This window comes from Bubalus kerabau, chromosome 3 (genome assembly GCF_029407905.1).
Source record: "Bubalus kerabau isolate K-KA32 ecotype Philippines breed swamp buffalo chromosome 3, PCC_UOA_SB_1v2, whole genome shotgun sequence".
In the NCBI taxonomy this organism is placed as follows: domain Eukaryota; kingdom Metazoa; phylum Chordata; class Mammalia; order Artiodactyla; family Bovidae; genus Bubalus; species Bubalus kerabau.
In genome coordinates, this window is record NC_073626.1 from 184,205,901 (window position 1) to 184,225,807 (window position 19,907).

General features: G+C 44.8%; 1 protein-coding gene and 1 non-coding gene across 4 annotated transcripts in view; both read right to left on the bottom strand.

The window, feature by feature from the left end:
* ZBTB40 (zinc finger and BTB domain containing 40) overlaps positions 1-19,907 on the bottom strand; it is a 77,213-nt gene that overhangs the window by 17,527 nt on the left and 39,779 nt on the right. For all 3 annotated transcript variants that reach the window (XM_055574206.1, XM_055574204.1, XM_055574205.1), the window contains 8 exons: positions 18,704-19,464; positions 18,114-18,247; positions 9,044-9,233; positions 8,281-8,438; positions 4,113-4,305; positions 1,669-1,805; positions 1,056-1,257; positions 558-691 (listed from right to left, as the gene is read on the bottom strand). In XM_055574206.1, the coding sequence (XP_055430181.1) occupies positions 558-691; positions 1,056-1,257; positions 1,669-1,805; positions 4,113-4,305; positions 8,281-8,438; positions 9,044-9,233; positions 18,114-18,247; positions 18,704-19,391 (1,836 nt within the window). In that variant the 5' untranslated portion in view covers positions 19,392-19,464. The remainder of the gene's footprint in view (positions 1-557; positions 692-1,055; positions 1,258-1,668; positions 1,806-4,112; positions 4,306-8,280; positions 8,439-9,043; positions 9,234-18,113; positions 18,248-18,703; positions 19,465-19,907) is intronic.
* Positions 9,559-9,630, bottom strand: TRNAC-GCA (transfer RNA cysteine (anticodon GCA)). Its single transcript has one exon. It is a non-coding gene; the product is annotated as a tRNA-Cys (tRNA).

A 19,907-nucleotide genomic window follows, 5' to 3' on the forward strand; every position in this document is an offset into this window, starting at 1 on the left:
CCCCACCATCCCCACCTGGTTTTTCTGGGATGCTGGCCACATTGCGAGAAGCCTTACAGAAAATGAGTTGGCACTATTTGCTACCCCATATGGGCAAAAGCTTTGTTCTTTCTATGTTTATTTTGGCTCTTTCTAGAAGCCAGAATAGAGCGTGTAATAAGACTAATTTTACTTTTCTTCCTCTGAAAAAAGTTGCTTCTTAGAACATGTGACAGGACAGTATCATGGTTCCCTCTGAGTTTTCCTAGGTTCAGACAAACAGACTCTGCATCTGAGTCACTTGAACCCGCGTTCCAATCCTGGCTGCTTCTCTGACCGGCTGGCACATCCTCAATCTGCCACTGACCCCTCGGAGCCCCAGGTCCCTTATCTGTAAAATGCCGGTGACAGCACCCACCGTGCAGAGTGGGGAGGATTAAAAGAGCGAAAGCGTGACAAATGCCGTTTGGCCCTGGGCCCGCCCACAGCAGTCGCTGAACAGGAGCTGGTTCCTCCCCTAGGAGAGGACACGCCGCTGTAGAGCTCCCCCAGACGCCGCATTGTCATCCCCAGCGCACCTCTTTCACGGTCTCTGCCAGCTGCTCCTCCTCTGAGGCCAGGCACTTGAGTTGAGCCGTTTGCTGGATGGCCTCTAGGATCGACCTGTGATGCCTCAGGATGGTCTCGAAGGCAGCACTTTCTGGGGTCATCACTGAACAAAGAAGGATTGAAAACTCATGAACAGAACTCTGAGCTCCATTTTTCCCTTTCACCTTTTCTCAACTCAATTCTTCAGCATGAGAATCTATTTTATCTGGCTCCCACCTTGGCGGGGGCCGGGGGGGAATGCCAAACAGCACTGAAGTTGGAGAAATAATATTATTAATACAAGTGTAGAATAACTGCCCATATTTTACTTTCAAAGGTTTACAAACTCCCATTTCCTTGAACAAAACTGCCGGTCCTTACTTCTATGGGTTGGGATGCGGAAGAGTGAAAGAGAGCTCTATTTTCTGGCAAGACTGACAATAACCTCTGGAGGGGGCAAAGCAAGCACAGAGTCCCTGGCACCGTACCTGCCCGGAAGAAAGCATGAGCACCGGGCTCCCTTCGTATCTCCTCCATGAGCAGACTCAATGGGCAGGGCTTCGTCTCCTGAGCCAACAGGAGCAGTTGCCAGATGGCCACTGCAGACACCGTGTGCTTCTCTAGAACTGCTGACATCAGAGCATGGGCACCACCAGAACCAGCGCCACGTCTCACAAGCTTCTCCATGACCTTCAGGACGCAGCACAAACACACATGTAAGGCTCTTTCTAGCCGGCAGTCCCGCTACAGAACTGCGAGTCTGGGCGTTGCGTCACAGTGAACGTATTTCTGGGGAGTTTTTCAACATCCTTCACCTCCTTCAACCTGAGAGATGATGATGCATGAGAAGGGTTTCCATTCCTCCTTTGGAAAGCCCTTCCTTACATCATTGCAGACATTACAACTACCCTACTTCTCACTCTGCCTTAGAAATGGAATCGCCTTCTATTTCTCCTTCTCTGCTGATTTCCTAGCCTATCATTTCTCAACATGGCTGTGGTGCTTATATAGAATATATATTAAACAAAAAAAAATATATATATATATGTTCATCTTTTCCCTTCTCTCTCATTATGCCCACCCTTCCTCCTTCTCTCTTACCTCTTTTTCTCCAGGGACTATACTCTTCACGTGTGGGATCATTCTTAGTAACACCTGGTTGTCTGTGAAAATCTCAGAGAGGTTCTCATGATACCGTCTCAATAGTTCAATCCCATAATCATCAGGGTTTGCTTGGGCTGTAAAGATATTAGCAAAACAACAACGTTTGATGCGACAAAGCCTCCTTAAGGGCTTCTTCCAGGTGACGTGAGGGGAGTTACAAATGCGGGTGGAGGAGCAGATCGGTGTGGGAGCCTGGTCTCCTTTGGAGCACAACTGCAGCTCCTGGCATGGGGCCTCACACACATGTGCTCACGTCTCCTCTGGGCTACACTTAATCACTCACTGCTGCAGGGCCACAAAACCCACCAGCACTTTGAAAGTTAGCGCCCAGTGGGAGAAGCTAGTGATTGCTCAACAGGGGGGTAATTAGAAGGCTGCACTTGTAAGAGATTCAGATGTACAGATTCAAGGGATATTATCCATCAAGCCCGAGGTAAAGCATCCACGTGGTGATCCCAAGTACAGGCAGGCACGAGTCGCGAGTGCAGTAGCGAAGCTGACCCATCCTTCTGTTTAGATGCCCTCGGAGCCAATCTGTTAGCGGCTCTCTTTCAAGAGGTCATACTTATTTGAAAGCAAAGAAAAATCAAAACTATCAGGCATTCCCTTTAGCTCTGCAGATATTTAAAAATTTATTCTCCTCTCTGGCCCAGTAACTCCACTTCTGGGAATCTAGCCTTAAGAAATGATCTGAAGGCAAAAAAAAAAAAAATCTGTGTACAAAGATTTCTGCCACTATGTATACCTATGGCTGATTCACGTTGATGTATGGCAAAAACCAGGACAACACTGTAAAGCAACTACCTTCCAATTAAAAAAAAGATATTTGCCACTAAGAAACTTGAGATGATGATGATGAAGAAGATAACTAACACTAACTGAGTGCCTATCATGTGTATAGTGAAGCCTATGGTTTTTCCAGTAGCCATGTACAGATATGAGAACTGGACCATAAAGAAGGTAGAGCACTGATGAATTGACGCTTTCAAACTGTGGTGTTGGAGAAGACTCTTGAGAGTCCTTTGGAAAGCAAGGAGATCCAATCAGTCAACCTTAAAGGAAATCAACCCTGAATACTCTTTGGAAGGATTGATGCTGAAGCTGAAGCTCCAATACTTTGGCCACCTGATAGCAAACAGCTAACTCATTGGAAAAGACCCTGATGCTGGCAGGAGAAGAGGGCAACAGAGGATGAGGTGGTTGGATGGCATCACCGACTCAATGGACATGAACTTGGGCAAACTCCGGGACATGGTGAGGGACAGGGAAGCCTGGCAAGCTGCAGTCCACAGGGTTGCAAAAAGTCTCACATGACTTGGTGACTAGACAAGGACAAAATCATGTGCTGAGCTCTGTGCTCAATGTTTACATACTATCTCATAGTGGCCATGAAAACGAAGGAGCAGGTACCATTCTTACCCCTGTCTCATGGAGGAAAGAATGAGGTTCAGAAGGGTTAAGTCACTCAGGGTCACACAGCTATCAAAGAAAGCAGGATGCAAACCCTGGGAATCTTGAGAGACTTCACTGTTAGGTTACACGTGCCCCTGGATACGGGCACAAGTAAAACAGCCTATGTATCCTGATGGTGGAAACCATACAGCCTTAAAAAAAAAAAAATCTAGAACTCTAGGGAGTGTTCTGAAATCTGGAGAATGTTTAGGTTACACTGTTAAGTGGGGGAAATGATAAAATGTAGTAGAGTATCTCAACACTGTAAAACTAATGTGACAGAATGTGTTAATACTGACATAATCAAGTGGGATTTGAGGTTCTTGCCTTTATTTTTTGAACAGTTCAGGTTTGTAGAAGGATATGTTATTTCTATCAGCTAGTAAAAAAGTTGTCTCACTTCCCAAATACCTTTTTCTGAAACCCACCTCAGTCTCAAATGGTCTGGGATGGGGTGGGGGGTGGGGGGGGGTGGGAGTGGGATTGGCTAGAGCTGGGCTGTTTTTCTAAGGGATGGGATGTGGACCCATTAACCCAAACTGGCTGGACACGAGGGGTGGTCCACTCTGGGCACTGCTGGAAGCAGACGGCACTCCAGTAGGCGTAAGGGTGTCGGGAAGTGAGCTCCTGCTGCTCATGTTTGTGAGCCCATCTGCTCCACAGGCATTCAGCCCCGGGAAAGCCGTACTTTCGTAAACCCTGAACCAGGGGAACATCACAGGGGAGTTTAATGGAGGAGAAATTCTCGGATTTCCAATCCTAACTCCAGAAACGCTGAGAATCACTGATGGGAGACAGCAAGTTTCTGTTTCACAGTGGCCTTTCCTAACACTGTCTTATCTGCCCAGTGAGAAGCCAAATGGGGAGTTTTTAGCTATGGCTTTCTGTAACAGTGATCCCAGCCCAGAGAGTCAATAATTAACTTATACCTGTGGTGCTCGGCAAAGCGGCTAATTTCTGCAAATTCTCCAGCAGAAGGCCCAAGCCTGGGAACGCCGCCTTCACAGCCTGCAGCAGTTTTAGCAGACTCTCAGCACTCAGGGTCTCCTCTTCAGACGTCCTGTGCAACAACTTTTCTATCGTCTCCTTGGGCGTGCTGCCCTCACAGCAACTCAGCATCACCTGCAGTGGTGAGCAACCGACCCACAGCAGTTACCGGCGATTCCGAGCGTGCCTGACACACCCCTGGGAAGCCCAGCAAGACCGCATTACCGGCTGCCCCGTCTCCAAGGCCGCTCCGGCTCACCTCTAGAGCTAGCTGTCACAGTCTCTTCCTTATTCTGTTTCAATAAAACCCAAAGCATTCTCCAAACAAACAGCTCTATGAAAATCTTTCTCTTTCAACTGCAGGTCTGTGCATATTCTTCACCTCAGTGCATTTTGCAAAAATATTCTTACGCTAGGCCTATGTGACAGAGCGAGCAGTTTACATCAAAGCTTTAGATTGAGTCTGTTCAGACACTAAGATTGAGAAATCGACTAGCAATTAATAAATACGGTTACAGTGTTTTCCCATTTTATCCAATAAAGTGGCCAGAAGTTGCAAGTTCAGAGCAATGCTATTCTTTTCTTTCCTTTATTGATACAGCAATTTGAATATACAGATACTTCATTTGTCTGTGGTCTCCAAAACAGATAGATTCAAAGTGCACTTTCGGATTATTTTCCTTGTGGGTTCCTCATTACCCCTCTCCTCCCCAGTGGCCACAGATACCAGTTCCAGGTATCAGCCCACGGTTCTACCCACTGGTTCTTCCCTGCATGCTAGAGGGTTCTCTGAGTCAACAGGGCACAGGGCTCCAGCAAAAGGTTGAAAAGTCAAATCCCTGACAGTTAGTTACTTTATAGCTATTTTCCTATTACAGTAGAACTAATTCTTCATGGGCTGCAACTCACTCTATATAACTTGGTTCTTGTGGATGACTTTGGGGATTATTTCAGTACATGCAGTCTACAGGTTCACTGTAACTGAATCCTGAGGCTTCCCTTGGGAAAAAGCCAGCTCTCAGGGGAAAGAGTTAGGCAGATCAGTCATTGTTGCATGTCAGAGGATGCCACTATCAAATTACTCCCATTTAAAAAATAATAAATTCAGGTATAAAACCAAATTGGTTTTATATATGTAAAAGGAGTATTATATCTATTAAAGGCATGTATATATATTAATAAATTAAGTGGTCATATTTCTTGTCCGTACAGAACACAGTCATTCTCTTTAAGGTCTCATACATATCAGATTTCTATCTATTAAATGAGACATAATTTAAAATAAGGGCTTGTACCTAAAAGCTATTCTGATTTCCATGTTACCTCTTAGATCCTAAGTGATAACCTGATCCAAAATGAGGCAGGTGGATACTGTTAAGAGTGAGAAGGAACTGCTAAGCCAGACAGGCCTAGTTTGAAACCAAGTTCTAAAATGTATGGCCTCTGTGACCTTGGGCAAGTTATTTAAGTCTTTAAACCTTAATTTCCTCATCTGCAAAGGAAAATAACAATACCAACTCTTGCACAGTTGTTATGCGGATTCTCTAACATGAAGTTCCCATTTGTAGAGCCAAGCCTAAGTCCTAGGACAAACGATTGCTAGTAAATGACACTGGTTACCAATATTAATAGGAACCAAGATGCACAGGGGTTAAGAGATGTGCTTTGTTCACTTATTCATTAAAAGATCTTTTTTTTAAATGTGGACCATTTTTAAAGTCTTTATTGAATTTGCTACAATCTTGTTTCTGTTTTATGTTTTGGTTTCTTGGCCACGGGGCATGTAGGATCTTAGCTCCCCAAGCAGGTATCGAACCAGCACCCCTTCACTGGAAGGTGAAATGCTAACCCCTGGACCTCCAGGGAAGTCCCAGATGTGCTTTGTTTAGAAGTCTGGGTTCCAGTGCTGGCCCAGGCAACCGTGCCTTTGGGTGCACTGCTCACACTTCTAAAGCTTCTGTTTCTTCATCTTTAAATTAGGGTAAGAGAGGAAATGGCACCCCACTCCAGTTCTCTCGCCTGGAAAATCCTATGGATGGAGGAGCCTGGTAGGCTATAGTCCCATGGGGTCGCAAAGAGTCGGACACAACTGAGCAACTTCACTTTCACTTTTTCCCCCCCATAAAGTTACTACAAGGGTAGAATTTAGTAAGGCTTAAAAGGTCCTCAGCACACTGCTTGGCACACAGAAAACAATAAATAAGTGGCAGCTATAGTAATTACTGTTTCTGTATCTGTTTCCAATCCTGAAGTAAAGAAATGCCTATTTACCACTTCTTATAGCACCCAAGGTATGTTTACAGACTGTGGTACTTGTGATTAGCATCATTCCAGAGGAGAGAAAGTTCCGAAGGCCCAAGATGGCACACTCCAGATGGTACGAAAACACCGTGCCTATGTGGTCGACATCCCTCTCTGCACTCCTGCCTTATTATGCTCCTCCAATTTTCGCGAGAAACAGTAGCTTAATGAAGCTCTGGCGGAACCCCAGTCCTAAGAAGTGCTTTTGTGATTTACAACTAATTTAAGTTCTTCTGCTTCAGCCCTTTCTGTCAAGCAAACCGAAAGTGACAGAGGAAAATGACGGTGGGGTCTGCCGGGCTGCGGGGAACGAGGCTGAGTCTGGGCTCTTCCTATAAGGGCTATTTTACCAAGATAATGAAGCAGTTCAGAGGACACATTCAACCTAGCTAACAAGGAAAAGGTCTGAATGAGTAATTGAATGAAATCACTAAACAAGGACGGGGTACCTCTAGAGCTAGAAGCAACTCACTTAAACTGCGTGCCTAAAATTACACTTAATCTCAAGTCTAAGGAGAAAATAGGGGTTTAATCTTATCCTGTGAGTATATCATCTTTCTCAAGAAGTTCAAAGGAGTTAAATTTTTAAAAATATAATTTTCAAAATACAATTTTGAGATGAAAAGTTTTCCCATTTTATATGAAAAAAAATGGCAACACAATATCATCGAGAATAAGAAAATCTAGGATCCATTCTCTCACTGTGAATCCAATACTCAGCCATCACACCCATGGTTCGTAAACATTTTCTCTCCTGAACAGTTAAACCACTTCCCACAGTTTGATGGCACAAAAGTTCTATCTCCGTATTTCTTCCTTCCCAATATCAAAATATTTTTAGCACAAAGTTGAAATCGATAACACCAACAAATACAGTTATCTAGTTGGCTTGAGAAGTCATGCTAGCAGTTTTATGAGGACTTTAGCAGCTGGCTGGAGGGAGAGTAAATTGGTACAACCTTCCTGAAGGGCAATTTGGCAATATATATCAAACACTTGAAAAACTTGACATTCTCTCTTCCAAATTCTTACTTCTTAGAAATTCCTCTGAGAAAATAACCTGAGATGTATGCAAAGATCTATGTGCAAAATGATCCCTGCAGCATCATTTATGATAGCAAAATACTGGAATAAGCAAAAAATAAGAAAAGAATGCCCAATAGGCAAGCATTAAAGAATCATGGTACAGCCATTAGAACAGAATACAGCTACCATAATCCATACTGCAGGTATGGAAATACATTCACAATATATTCAATTAAAAAATAAACTCACAAAACTATATGATACTCCCGTCCCAGGGTGATTTAGACGAGGAAAGTGGGAGCACAGGCTCCAAAATGTTAGCAGTGACGATCTCTGAGTGCTGAGATGCTGGGAGGTTTAGATTTTTTCCTTTCTGCTTACTTTCCCAATTGTGACTTCTTTACTTTAGTACTTACTTACTTACTTTAGGAAGTGACTACTTACTTCCTAAGTGACTTCATCACTAAAGATGAACAGTGTTATCATTTCTATAAAAAGTGTCATAATAATTAGAAATGTGCCTAAACACACACACACCTAACTCTTTTGGGGGCAAGAGTTACAGAGTCAGAATCTTACAGAGTCAGAGCAGGGAGAGCCATCCGTCCGTGCATCTAAGGACGCAGGGGATACAGGAGGCATGAAGTAAGAACCGAGCTTCAGGGCGCTTTCCGTGTAGCATGTGAAGAAACACTGCGAGGGGACAGGTGCTCTGCGCCACAAGAGGCTTAAAAGTAAGTGTCGCCTGAGTTCAGGAGGGAGCAAGAGACACTGGACAGTTACCCTTTTCTCAGAGCCAGGCAGGAATTCCTCCTCCACTGTTTCCAGGAACTCCAAAATGGGTCTCAGCTGTGTTACACACCGGATCAGGTCCTCTTTGTGTTCCAGTAACAGAACAGACAAGGTCTTTCCCTCCTCTGTGCTCCCTGGGGGAGAAAGAGCTGGAGACGGACAAGAGAAGCTAGTCAATTTGAAGAAAATGACAGTGTGGTTTGTCAAGAGAGATCTAACAGAATAGTAAAGTGATTCTCAGCCTATTCTGAGCACCCGAACGCAGAATCTCTTTTTGGAGAGGAAAATACTTTATTATTCCGTTTAAACTCTTCTATGAAAGGGAAAATGTTTCATTTATCTGTCGAAACACAAAGCGGCAGAGCCAGCCAGAGGTTAACGTCTGGTTGGCAAGGCCACCGCTTTGCACGTAACCCAAACGAGAGGAACCTCAGCCTTTACGTGCTGTCAGCAACCAGTCCACCCCGGGCACGCCAAACGCTGATTTGGACGTGTGGCTTTTGAAGGGCAGGAGAACACGGATGATATTCTGCAACTTCAAGGTGTCAGATTTAGCTAACTAGGGGGCAGAAATGAAGACTCAAATTCAGTTTGTATATGTTAACACGCAGCCTCTGGAACTACAGGTAGAAATTTATGTGCCAATCACTTAATAATAACTAGGCCACTGAAAAAAATGGGATCACTTGAGCAAGCTTTGTAGCATCTTCCCAGAACAAAACGCAGTCACTCAGGTGGATGGGGTTGCTCCTACCTTTCGGCTGCACTGCTTCTACAGCCTCCGGCTTTCTGCCCGCCAGTGCTGTCCTCACTGCAGGATTGGAATCCTGGTACAGCCGCAACAGGGACACAACGGTCTGAACATCCAGGCTCTCACTTCTTACTTTATCCAGGATTCTCTGAAATGCTGATTGTCCTTCACCCTCAAGGCATCCCATTATGGTCTGCGGAACACAAGTGCCCAGAAAGAGATGAGTCAGGAATCCTATGCTCCCTGGATTGGGCAAGCAGGCTCTCAACAGTATGGTCCCCGCTGATGTGACCTTTCTACGACACTTGATGGTACTATCGCTTCTGCAACACAATTCTCTGACTTCCTGACACGGAAGTGTTTTGGTAAGAACTTGCCTTTCTGAACTGAAGTGAAGTCACTCAGTTGTGTCCGACTCTTTGCGACCCCGTGGACTGTAGCCTACCAGGTTCCTCTGTCCATGGGGTTTTCCAGGCAAGAATACTGGAGTGGGTTGCCATTTCCTTCTCCAGAGGATTTTCCCAACCCAGGGATCGAACCCGGGTCTCCTGCATTGCAGGCAGACGCTTTACCGTCTGAGCCACCAGGGAAGTCCAAAGTCCAGTGCCTTTCTGCCACTCTTTCTCTGCCTTCCTCGATGGCTCTTCTTTCAAATCGGTAACCAAAAGCAGTACCTGAGACTGGTCTCAACTCTGTTTTTTCTCCCTTATACACTCTCCTTTTGAAAAGCTCTCACACACGTCTCTTTATGAAGACAACCCTGAAAACCAGCGTGCTCATCCTGAACTCTGTTTCAGTCAAGAGTCACAGTGTCTGTGGGATGTACCTGATCCTCCAGGGGTCTCAGCACCACATGCCTAACACCCAACTCACCTCCATGACTGTTTAAACCTAGAGCACTAAAATGCCAACAACTCCAGGGGTAAGATAAACAATGTTAGCACTCAACTGGGCGTCTCATGCAGATGGGAGGAAGGCCAACCGGAAGGCAGAATTAATATTTCTGTCTCAGCACTAATGAAAAATCTGGTAATCAAAACTTAATTTCATGTGGATAGCATTATGTATAATCTTTATATTCCTACTTGGCAAAACTACAACCTACCTCTGATGCTTTTTAGTATTGATACTACAAAAGAAAATAGTTTTCTAAGGAGAGTCTTTAGAGAACAAAAATCTAAGGTTTTCTAGACACACACACACTCCACAGCAATATACACAACACAAAAGGATCTCATGAATATGTACACTGGCAAAGTTCACCCAGTTATTACATATTCTGACAGTAATTACATGTTTAAAATTATTGTTTAGAGAGACTTGATCTCCTTGCCTCCCAAATAAACAGGATTATAAATGAGTCAGACTCTGTGTTTCTTGAGTTTGCTCGAGCTTGTTTCCTGATCAGAAAGGACTGTATAAAGCTAACTTTAAAAAAAAAAAAAAAAAAAAGGTTCCTATGTTTTTCGGCCATCTCCAAAAGTAAACAGAGATAAAATACATAATCCACACTAAGCTTTTACTGGAATAAGTAACTTTCATGAACAAAAGATAAATCGTTTTGTCTCTATTTTAAAAATAATAAATAAGATAAAGATACCAGTTGAATGCCTAATTCTCTTTGGTCTCATTTATTCGGGCTTTCTGGCTTTCAGCAGTTGGCCTATAGTCTCCTTAGAATGCCTCTTCTTTGACAGCAGTAGGGACCTGCGGCAGGCAGCCTCTGAAACGGCTCCTAGCATGCCCGCCTCCAGGTTTTCACACCCTTGGGCTGAGCCTCGTGACTCGCTTCTAAGAAAAAGAATAGGGGACAGGTAGCGGGCCGGCAAGTGTGAGGCTGGGTCACCGTGGCTGCCATCTCACCCCTGTGTGGACGCTCTCAGCATCTTTGCTCTAGGGGATGCAAGCTGCCATGCTAGGAGGTGCTCAAGAGAGAGGCCCTCGTGGCAAGGAAGTCAGTCCCTGGCCAACAAACAGATGAGTGAGCTTAGGAAGAGACGGCCCCAGCTGAGCCTCGGCGTGTCTGCAGCCCAGGCTCACAGCCTGAGTGCAGCTCCGTGAGGGACACTGAGCCAGGGACTCAGCTGAGCTGTGCCTGGATTTCTGACCCCCAGAAACCGTGAGGGCATAGATGCCTGTTCGTTAAAGCTGCTAAAATTTAAGAGAAATCCGTTCAACGTAGGACCATGGGAATAGGTATCTCCTAAAGACCCATGATTGCTCATACCCTTAGTTTTAAACCTGCTTCTTCCTCTTTATTTTCCATTTCCTCCCTCCCTCCCTCCGTCCGACCTTCTTGTGCACTTAGTTGATAACAGCCTAGCTATCTCATTGTATCCTAGGCCACTTTTCGTTCACCGAAGCTCTCCAGATATCCCAGGTCCGCCTCTCTCAGTATCCAATTTGTCTGCATTATCATTTGAGCCGGTGGGGAGGGGGAGCTTTCATCAACGGTGGGATCTGACGTGCTGCTCATTATCCTCACCGCCGTCTCCTCCTCTGCCGAACTGCTCAGCAGTGAAATTAAAACATTTGTTAACTTCATTGCTCAGCAGTGACACCAGGGTGGCCATCTGGGAAGAGAAGCGGGGCTGGGCTGATGAAAGGGCCGGGAGTGAGCAGTCAGCTGCCGGGACGGCCCTGCGCCCTGCTCTTTCTTCCAGAACCTCCTGCGGACCTGCATCAGAGCCAGTGCAGTTGACTGTCAGCTCCATCAGCGCCCTAGGCTGCCTGGGGCTCCACAGCGGAGTAAGCGCTTTTCTGGAAATAGGGAATCTGCCTAAACAGAAGGGTGTCACATATTGCAACAGGCTGGAACTCACTGATTGCTATCACGGAACAGAACTCTAGGAAAATGAACCAAAACAGACTTTTATTCTTCAACCAGACATTTAGAACCCCTTTGATTCTTAGAGTTAAAAGTACTTCAATAAATTCGTACCAATTCATGGTCACACAAGTACTCAAAGTACTTTTATCTATGAGTGAAATACGGGTCAATATATTTCAAGACGGAACAGTTTTCTTTCCCTCTGTTGTCTGTGAAAAAAATGACTCAATCTTCCCCTTACACTCAGATCTTTTAATGGCATTTACTTGTTTCCCCACTGCCTGCCTACGGCCTCTGGACTTGTCTGGGTCACACCATACTCTTGTTTGCTCATGCCTTCCCTGGATGCTGAGGGCCAGACAAGGGTAACAACGAGACAGACCGTGACAGCTCAGCGCCACCCCAGATGCTGTGCAATACGTGCCACCTATTCACTCCCCACGCCAGATCCTGCAGGCACTACCACGACTACCTAAAGGAGAGTCAGAGAGGCGCAGTAACTGGCCCAAGGATGCATGGCTGGTGAGCAGAACACCAGGATGAAACGCCAGCTCACTCCACTGACCTGGCACCTCTTTCGCAAGGTTCATCTTCCAGACTTTGAGTGTAACCAAATCCATTTCACTGGACTTTATTGGACTTCTTAGAATCAACATCAGATGGAACACTGGTTAGCCTCCAGACAATCTATACCATGCCTCCTGATCGCAATGATTAGTGCGGAGACTGGTATACAATAGGTGCTTAATAAATGTTTGTTCAACTGAATGAAATTCCCTTCCCATAAGACCACCAGCCCTTTGAGCTATAGCTGCATATCTTAGACTTGATAATTAGAAGAGACTTGAAAAACCAACTTGTTTCTCTCTCATAGATCTGTAAAGTGAATCCTACCCCTTCACTTCTCAAGAAAGTTACCCTACTTTGTCAGTGAGCACAGCCCACCAAACACAGACCTGCACTTCTTAACAAACCCTTGAGGTCATGACACAGTTGAAAACATCAGGTTCACATAAGAGCCTTCAATGTTATTTGCCTTTGAAACAAAGGTGAAGGAAAAAAGGATGCTACCAGGCCTTTGGTTTGGGAAGTCTTTCTAGAACTTTAGGTGAAAAGTAGATCAAACAGCAAGGAAATCAATAGTGGAAAGAGATATCTCCTTATTCTAGTCAGACTCACTTTGCTATATACACAATGATTTAAAAAGCAGGGCCATGGCTAGGAATAAATTAAAAGTTTTAGCATAAAAGCTGAAAAAAAGTATAAGTTTCTGGTGGTTCCAGGCTGTAAAGAATCTGTCTGCCTTGCAGGAGACGGAGGTTTGATCCCTTGTTTGGGAAGATCCCCTGGAGAAGGAAATGGCTACCTACTCCAATATTCTTGCCTGGGAAATCCCATAGACAGAGGAGCCTGGGGGGCTACAGTCCCTGAGGTCACAAAGCATCAGACACAACTGAGCAACTAACAGTTTCACACTTTTCTTTTACCCAGTTCAGCCAGAAAGCCCTTTAGGTCAGTACCTGCTTTTTCTAATGGGTCAGAGATACTACACTGAGATGAAGACAAGCGGAAGACACTGTCCCATCCCAGCACCCTAGCGATTTCTCCTTAATCAGTTCTGGCTTTGGTTTCACACAATTCAAGCCGCCCAGCCTCTTCTCATGTTGCTGCAATCGCTGCTCAGGCGATGGCTTTGCCACCTTTCGTCACTCATCTCAGGAAATAAAACAGTCAGGACACTGGCTCACGTGTCCTCCTTAACTCAATCCAGGCCAACTGCCTATCTCATATCTGTTTTTTAGGGGAAAAAAAAGGAACCGACTGGTCCATCTCAATCAGAATAGCACTATACGCCTTAAGAGGCCTCAAAATTACACATCTAAGTGTAAATTATTTTTAACACTGAGCTATCTCTTTTTATATAATTTTATTAATTTATTTTTGGCTGTGTCGGCTCTTTGTTGCTGAGTGGGCTTTTCTCTAGTTGCGACGAGCAGGGGCCACTCTCCAGCTGTGGTGCGTGGGCTTCTCATTACAGTGGCTTCTCTGGTGGAACATGGGCTCTAGGGTGCACAGGCTTCAGGAGTTGCAACTCCTGGGCTCTGGAGCACACACTACCGAGTGTGCGGCGAACGGGGTTACATGCTCTGCAGCATGTGGGATCTTCCCGGACCAAGGATCGAACCTGTGTCCCCCGAACTGGCAGGCCAGATTCTTTACCACTGAGCCACCAGGGAAGCCCAAGCTAATTTTTTTTTTTTTAATGTGATGATGATTAACCAAATAACAACCACCACCACTACCAAAAACAGTCAAAGCTAAAACACCACCACCAAACAAACTCCCCAAACAACCTTTAAAACTGTAGATGAAATGTAGAGTGCCTATGTGCCAGGGTTTCTTTGCTGTCAAGACATTCTATAAGGATAGGGATCCAGCCTTATTTATGTTTTTTTTTTTTTTTTTTTCCCAGCAACCAGCTCAATGCCTGGCACACACCAGTTGCTCAGTAAACATTTGCTGAATCAAGAGGAAAGCAAAGAATAACACTTGGGAAAATGGGCATTCAGCAACTCCTCAAAACACTGACAGCTGTCAGCATAGATGCGGTGACATCTGCCAGCACACATTAAGAATTTTGTAGGCGTTCACTTCTCCAGCAATGCTTCTCAAAATGTAGTCTAGAGGTACCAAAAAAGCCATCCACGGGGAACTCGTTCAAGATGGAGATTCCCAAGCCCTACCAGAATGTAAGATTCAGACTCCGGAAATGTGGTCTGGAGGCGTACATTTTAACAAGAGCATTTTTATATACACCGAGTTGTCACTCTAGAGACTGATGGCTTCGTGTGAGACGCTGCACTGGCGGTTCCGAAAACTACTTTCAAGGGTAATGGCACCCATTTGAAAGCACGACTTGCAAATTAAGCTTAAACATCAACAGGAAACCATCTCGTGTCAAAGGAAGTGACCACAGTACTAGGATATTATAAGGCATTAAGTGAAAAAGGAGTTTCAAGGCTGACTGAGTCCAAAAACACCGAGTTAATGTATCAGCAAACAGCAGCCGTCATCTCCTGTTGGGCTCCTTCTATATGCCTGGCATCTTGGTATGAGTTTTACATAAATCTTAATTAATTCACAATGACCCTATGATGTAGGTGATAACACTCCCAAATTTTACAAATTAGGAAATTAAGACTTACAGAAATTAAGCCGATGAAGGTCACAAGGCTAGTAAATGGGGGGGGGGGGGGGTGTGTGCGCGTGCTCAGTCACTCAGTCCTGTCTGACTCTTTGCGGCCCCACGGACTATAGTCCACCAGGCTCCTCTGCCCACGGAAATTTCCAGCCAAGAATACTGGAGTGGGGTGCCATTTTCTACTCCAGAGCTAGTAAATAGTAGAGCTGGATAAATAAATGGTATATACATACAATGGAACGCTGCTCAGCAATAAAAAGGAGTGAATATGCAACAATCTGGGTGAACCTCAAAATAGTTATGCTGAATGCAAGAAGCCAGACCAGAAGGAACACGGACTGTAGGACTCCATCTATGTAATACTCGAGAAGATGCACATTCATCGAGGCAGAAAGCAGACCAGCGTCACCTGGGGAAGCGGGAGGATGGATGGATTGCCAAGGGATGTGAAAATATTTTTAGGGGGGGGTGGACATGGTCACTATCTTGATTGTGATGATGATTTCAGGTTTTGAAACTTAGCAAACTGCAACCTTTAAATATGTGCAATTTGCTATATGTCAATCATACCTCAAGCTGTCTAAAAGAAAGTGAGAGCGTGAGACAAAGTGAGAGAAAGAAGTATACAGGGCCTATGCACAAAGCAGGGACTCCTAACTCTCTCCTGCTTGCTCGCTCTACATATATACACATATTTTTTTTGGCCCTGCCAAACGGTTTGCCAGATCTTAGCTCCCCAACCAAGGACTGAACCTGGGACCCCTGCAGTGGAAGCGGCAAGTCCACCAAGGAATTCCTCCTCCAACTCTATGTTTAATTTAATCTTATGTTCTTACAGTATTTTTGCCTTTTTCTTTCTGTAGCTGAACAATTTATTATAGAATAAAACAGAATCAGTGTTAAATGTAGCCACCAAGTGCTTTGTAGAGCTCTTACTCTGACCTCTAAAACCGAGGAAGAAATAACATAATCCTATAAAGATCACCCATGGAGAATCAGTGTTGTTGCAAAGTACTCTTAATGTTGTTGCCATCAAAGGATTAGGGCAAGGAGAAGGGGGAAATGCTGAATGAATCCTTATACAGCAAATATTTTTTGAGCACCTGTTATGTGCCAGACACTTTTAGGTACCGGTGTTAAGAAAAGAAAAATGCATAAGACACAGTTTGAGTGAGCGCACAGGTGACACTGATCGTGTGAGGACTGCTGGTCCAAGGAGTGCCGATGCCCCTGCAACCCAACTTAACCCAAGTTAAGTGGGCAGGAAGTCATGAGAGAGAAAGCGAAGAGCTGTGCCTGTAAGCTATCGAGGTAACAAACTAGTGACAAAAATGATGGACTGGACCGTTAAGAGAACATCCAAGTGCAAAAATATAAACCATCATGTCCTTCTGCATAATCAGTGCAAAGAGTACCAGGATTTACAGCCTGAAACCTCCCCTAAGAGAGTCATCAGGGTCCACGCAGTCTTGTAAACAGTTTATCTCTCAAGAAAACAATTTACAGCCAATTGTCAGTAAACTATGGTTGCGGTGAACACTTGACCTTGAATTTGTTTTTTCAAAAAAGTAACTTGTTGTGGGGCAGAGCGAGAGAGGCTCAAGATGAAGGGGATACACACACACACACACACACACTTACGGCCGATTTGGGTTCTTCAGTAGAAATCAACGCAACACTGTAAAGCAACTATCCTCCAATTAAAAATTAAACAATAAAATAAAAAGTAACTTGCTATGAATTAGGGAACTATTTAAATAGTAGAAGGCATGCATTGCTTGGATGAATAGTAACTGGTGATTTAGTCACTAAGTCCTGTTCGACTCTTGTGACCTCATGGACTGTAGCCCACCAAGTTCCTCTGTCCATGGGATTTTCCAGGCAAGAATACTGGGGTGGGTTGCCATTTCCTTCTCCAGGGGATCCTCCCGATCCAGGGATCGAAGCGGGGTCTCCTGCACTGCAGGCAGATTCTTTGCCAACTCAGTCACCAGCAGTAAGTAACGGCCACTAAACTGCCTACGGCACCAGAGGAGGCCTCCCCACCGGACCCGCCAGATGAGCAAGCCTGCAGGCAGCCCCGCTCACTCTGCCAGCAGCCCTAGAATAAGAGGCGAGGCCACGAGAAAGGGGAAGCGAGGGAGCCCTAGAGTGGCCGTGTGGTCAGCCCTGCACCATCAGGCGTGAGAAGCTGGGTAGTGAGGGAGTCCACTGTGGGGACGCATCTCACTGAGATGATGAAAAAACAGAAAACATCAACCGAGTAACAGAGATGATAAGCATTTGCCAGTTTTATGTAGACAACACTGAACAGTTATACACACGTGACATACACGTATCATTTTTACCCCGTTGGGAGGCAATAACTCAGTGCAAGAGAAGAGCCCTAACATCAGAACGCTCAGGTTTGACTTCTTGCTCAGAGTTTAGTTTCATGACCTCTGCAACCTTGGCCAAGCTAAATCACTTCTTTGAGATACTTCTTCTCATCCGTAAAACAGGGATATATAATAATAAAATAGTATCCACTTCAATGATTTTTGTGAGGATTAAATGAGATAACTAACATATGTACCAAGCATAGCACAGGTAAAGTATTTAATACAAGTTCCCCATTATTGTCTGAAAATAGCAACTGTATTCCAAAAAACTGGATGCAATTTACTATGTAAGTTTATATTAAATCCTTTTTGTATCATATTTTCAGTATTTATGGTTATTTTGTTTTTTGTTTCTATTATTTGATCTATGATTTGGGGTTATCTGTGACTGCCTTCTGCCTCATTTTATTCCTGATTAATCAGGAGGAAATGGTAACCTCAGTTAAGTATCCTGGTTCAAAACTGGGGATTCACCTAGTGATCAAAACGTGTTTTTGTTTTGAAAATACCTTGCCTAGCACTTTTGCAAGACTGTCCTTTTAGGGGGTAAATGTCCCCCCACCCAAAAAAAGCTTAAGGTTTGAAAAAAATTGAGACCCTGATACCTGATCTATCCTGAGAACATGAAACCAGCAAACAAATAAAACTCATGGTACCTACCTGCTTCTGCACATCTTTAATTTCTGAACACTCTTCTAGTCTTTTTAAAACATCCTGGGTAATCAAGAGTGCGTCTGAAAAGATTTTTTCATTTTCTAGAAGAAAATTCAGCTGGTAATGTTTCCCCTCATACTCTGAATGTAAAACAAAACAAAATTTAAAAAATCAGTGGCTGATTACTTGAAATGATTTTTACAAGTGTAAGCTGAGAACTTTTAGGTCATGCACTGCATTTATAAATGGTATCTAACATATCAATTATGAGCAGCAGAAACACCATTTCTCACAGCTTCCTCCTTTGTGTCATCTTCATCCTTGTTAAGATAATGGGTAAAAATAAAAAACGGTACATGGTTATTTCAATACAATACTGCTTTTCTGCTTTGTGGTTCACCTTCAGGCTTCCAACACTTAAAACCACAGACGTGCTTAAAAGACGAATGCCGTAGTACGATTATTGCATTGGATCTTGGTTTCCAATCTAACAGTGGTCTTTGACAAGTTTATCAATGAAACAAAAAAACTCATAAAGGTCACTGAGTCCAGTAATAGAAGGATAGGTTACAAAACAACGATTAAGGGAATATTACCTTGTTCTGTGCTTGCTTCCTTGGCCTCCCTAAAGGTTTGTACAACAGGGGAGGAGGGACAAACTTCAGCTGAATGAGACACCGGGGTGTCTGTGTTCCCCTGAACCTCCTGGGCAGCAGGAGGATCCACTCTCATCTCTTGCACTGCCGTATGGACCCCGTGCTTCACCTCCGCTTTCACGGGGCCCCCTGGAGGAGTGGAGACCTCCGGGGAAGTGTGATGCTCTCCAGCACCCTCGGAGGAAAGGATTTCCGTTTCAGGCTTCTCCGACTCCTTCCTGGACGGTTCTGATGGTGTGGAAACATCCCTCACCAGCTGACCCTGCACAGAGCAGTTTACGAGGCTGGCCAGAAGGCTTCTACAACTGACGGCCACGTCGAGCATCTGAAGGCTGTCGGCTAAGGAGATGATTTTGGAGAAGTTGTGCTTGCCCACAGGCAGTTTGCCTGTGTACATCATTTCCAACAAGAGGGCAAACTCCTCGGGGCTCACAACAGACGCGTCGATGGAGATGGTGTCTGTGTTGTCCAGCAGGGTTTTGAACAGGAGGCTGGCAGCAGCCAGGACCAGCTTGTGGGCCCTGAAGTAAATGGTCCCGATGGAGATGGTGCAGTCACAGAACTGCTGCTCCTTGCACAGCCTGTAGAGCTGCTGCAGCAGCTGCCGGCTGTAGTTGGGGAGCTCCATCACTTCAGCTCTGCCCGAGGACTCCCCTTCCTCTCTTCTTCCAGAAACGCTTGGTGAGGGTCAGCACGCGATCCTGGAGGAAGCCCCAGAAATGCCACGTTAACGCTTCACAAGCACACAGGGAAATGCCCTGAATGAAATATTAAAATGAACATGCAATTCACTGGTTCATTCAGCAAATGCTGCTGAATAGCAAGGGCTGGGTACACTGAATTAATCATGAAGATAACTGGCATGGGTCTGACTGCATGAAAGGGAGTCTGCTTGGTGTGCCATCTGGTCGATCTCATTTGATCCTTATGAGATACTCTAACCTTCCCATTTCACAGATGAGACTGAAGCTCAGAGACTGAGAGAACCAGCCTAAGGAAAAATAGCCATTAAATGGCATGCCCATGTCTCACTGATTTCAAAGCTGTAAGTAACAACACTGCTAAATGTGTCTGCTCCCGAGTTCTCAGCCAACTGAAGGAGACAAACACATATGAACAGGTCTACAATACAACCTTGACCTGC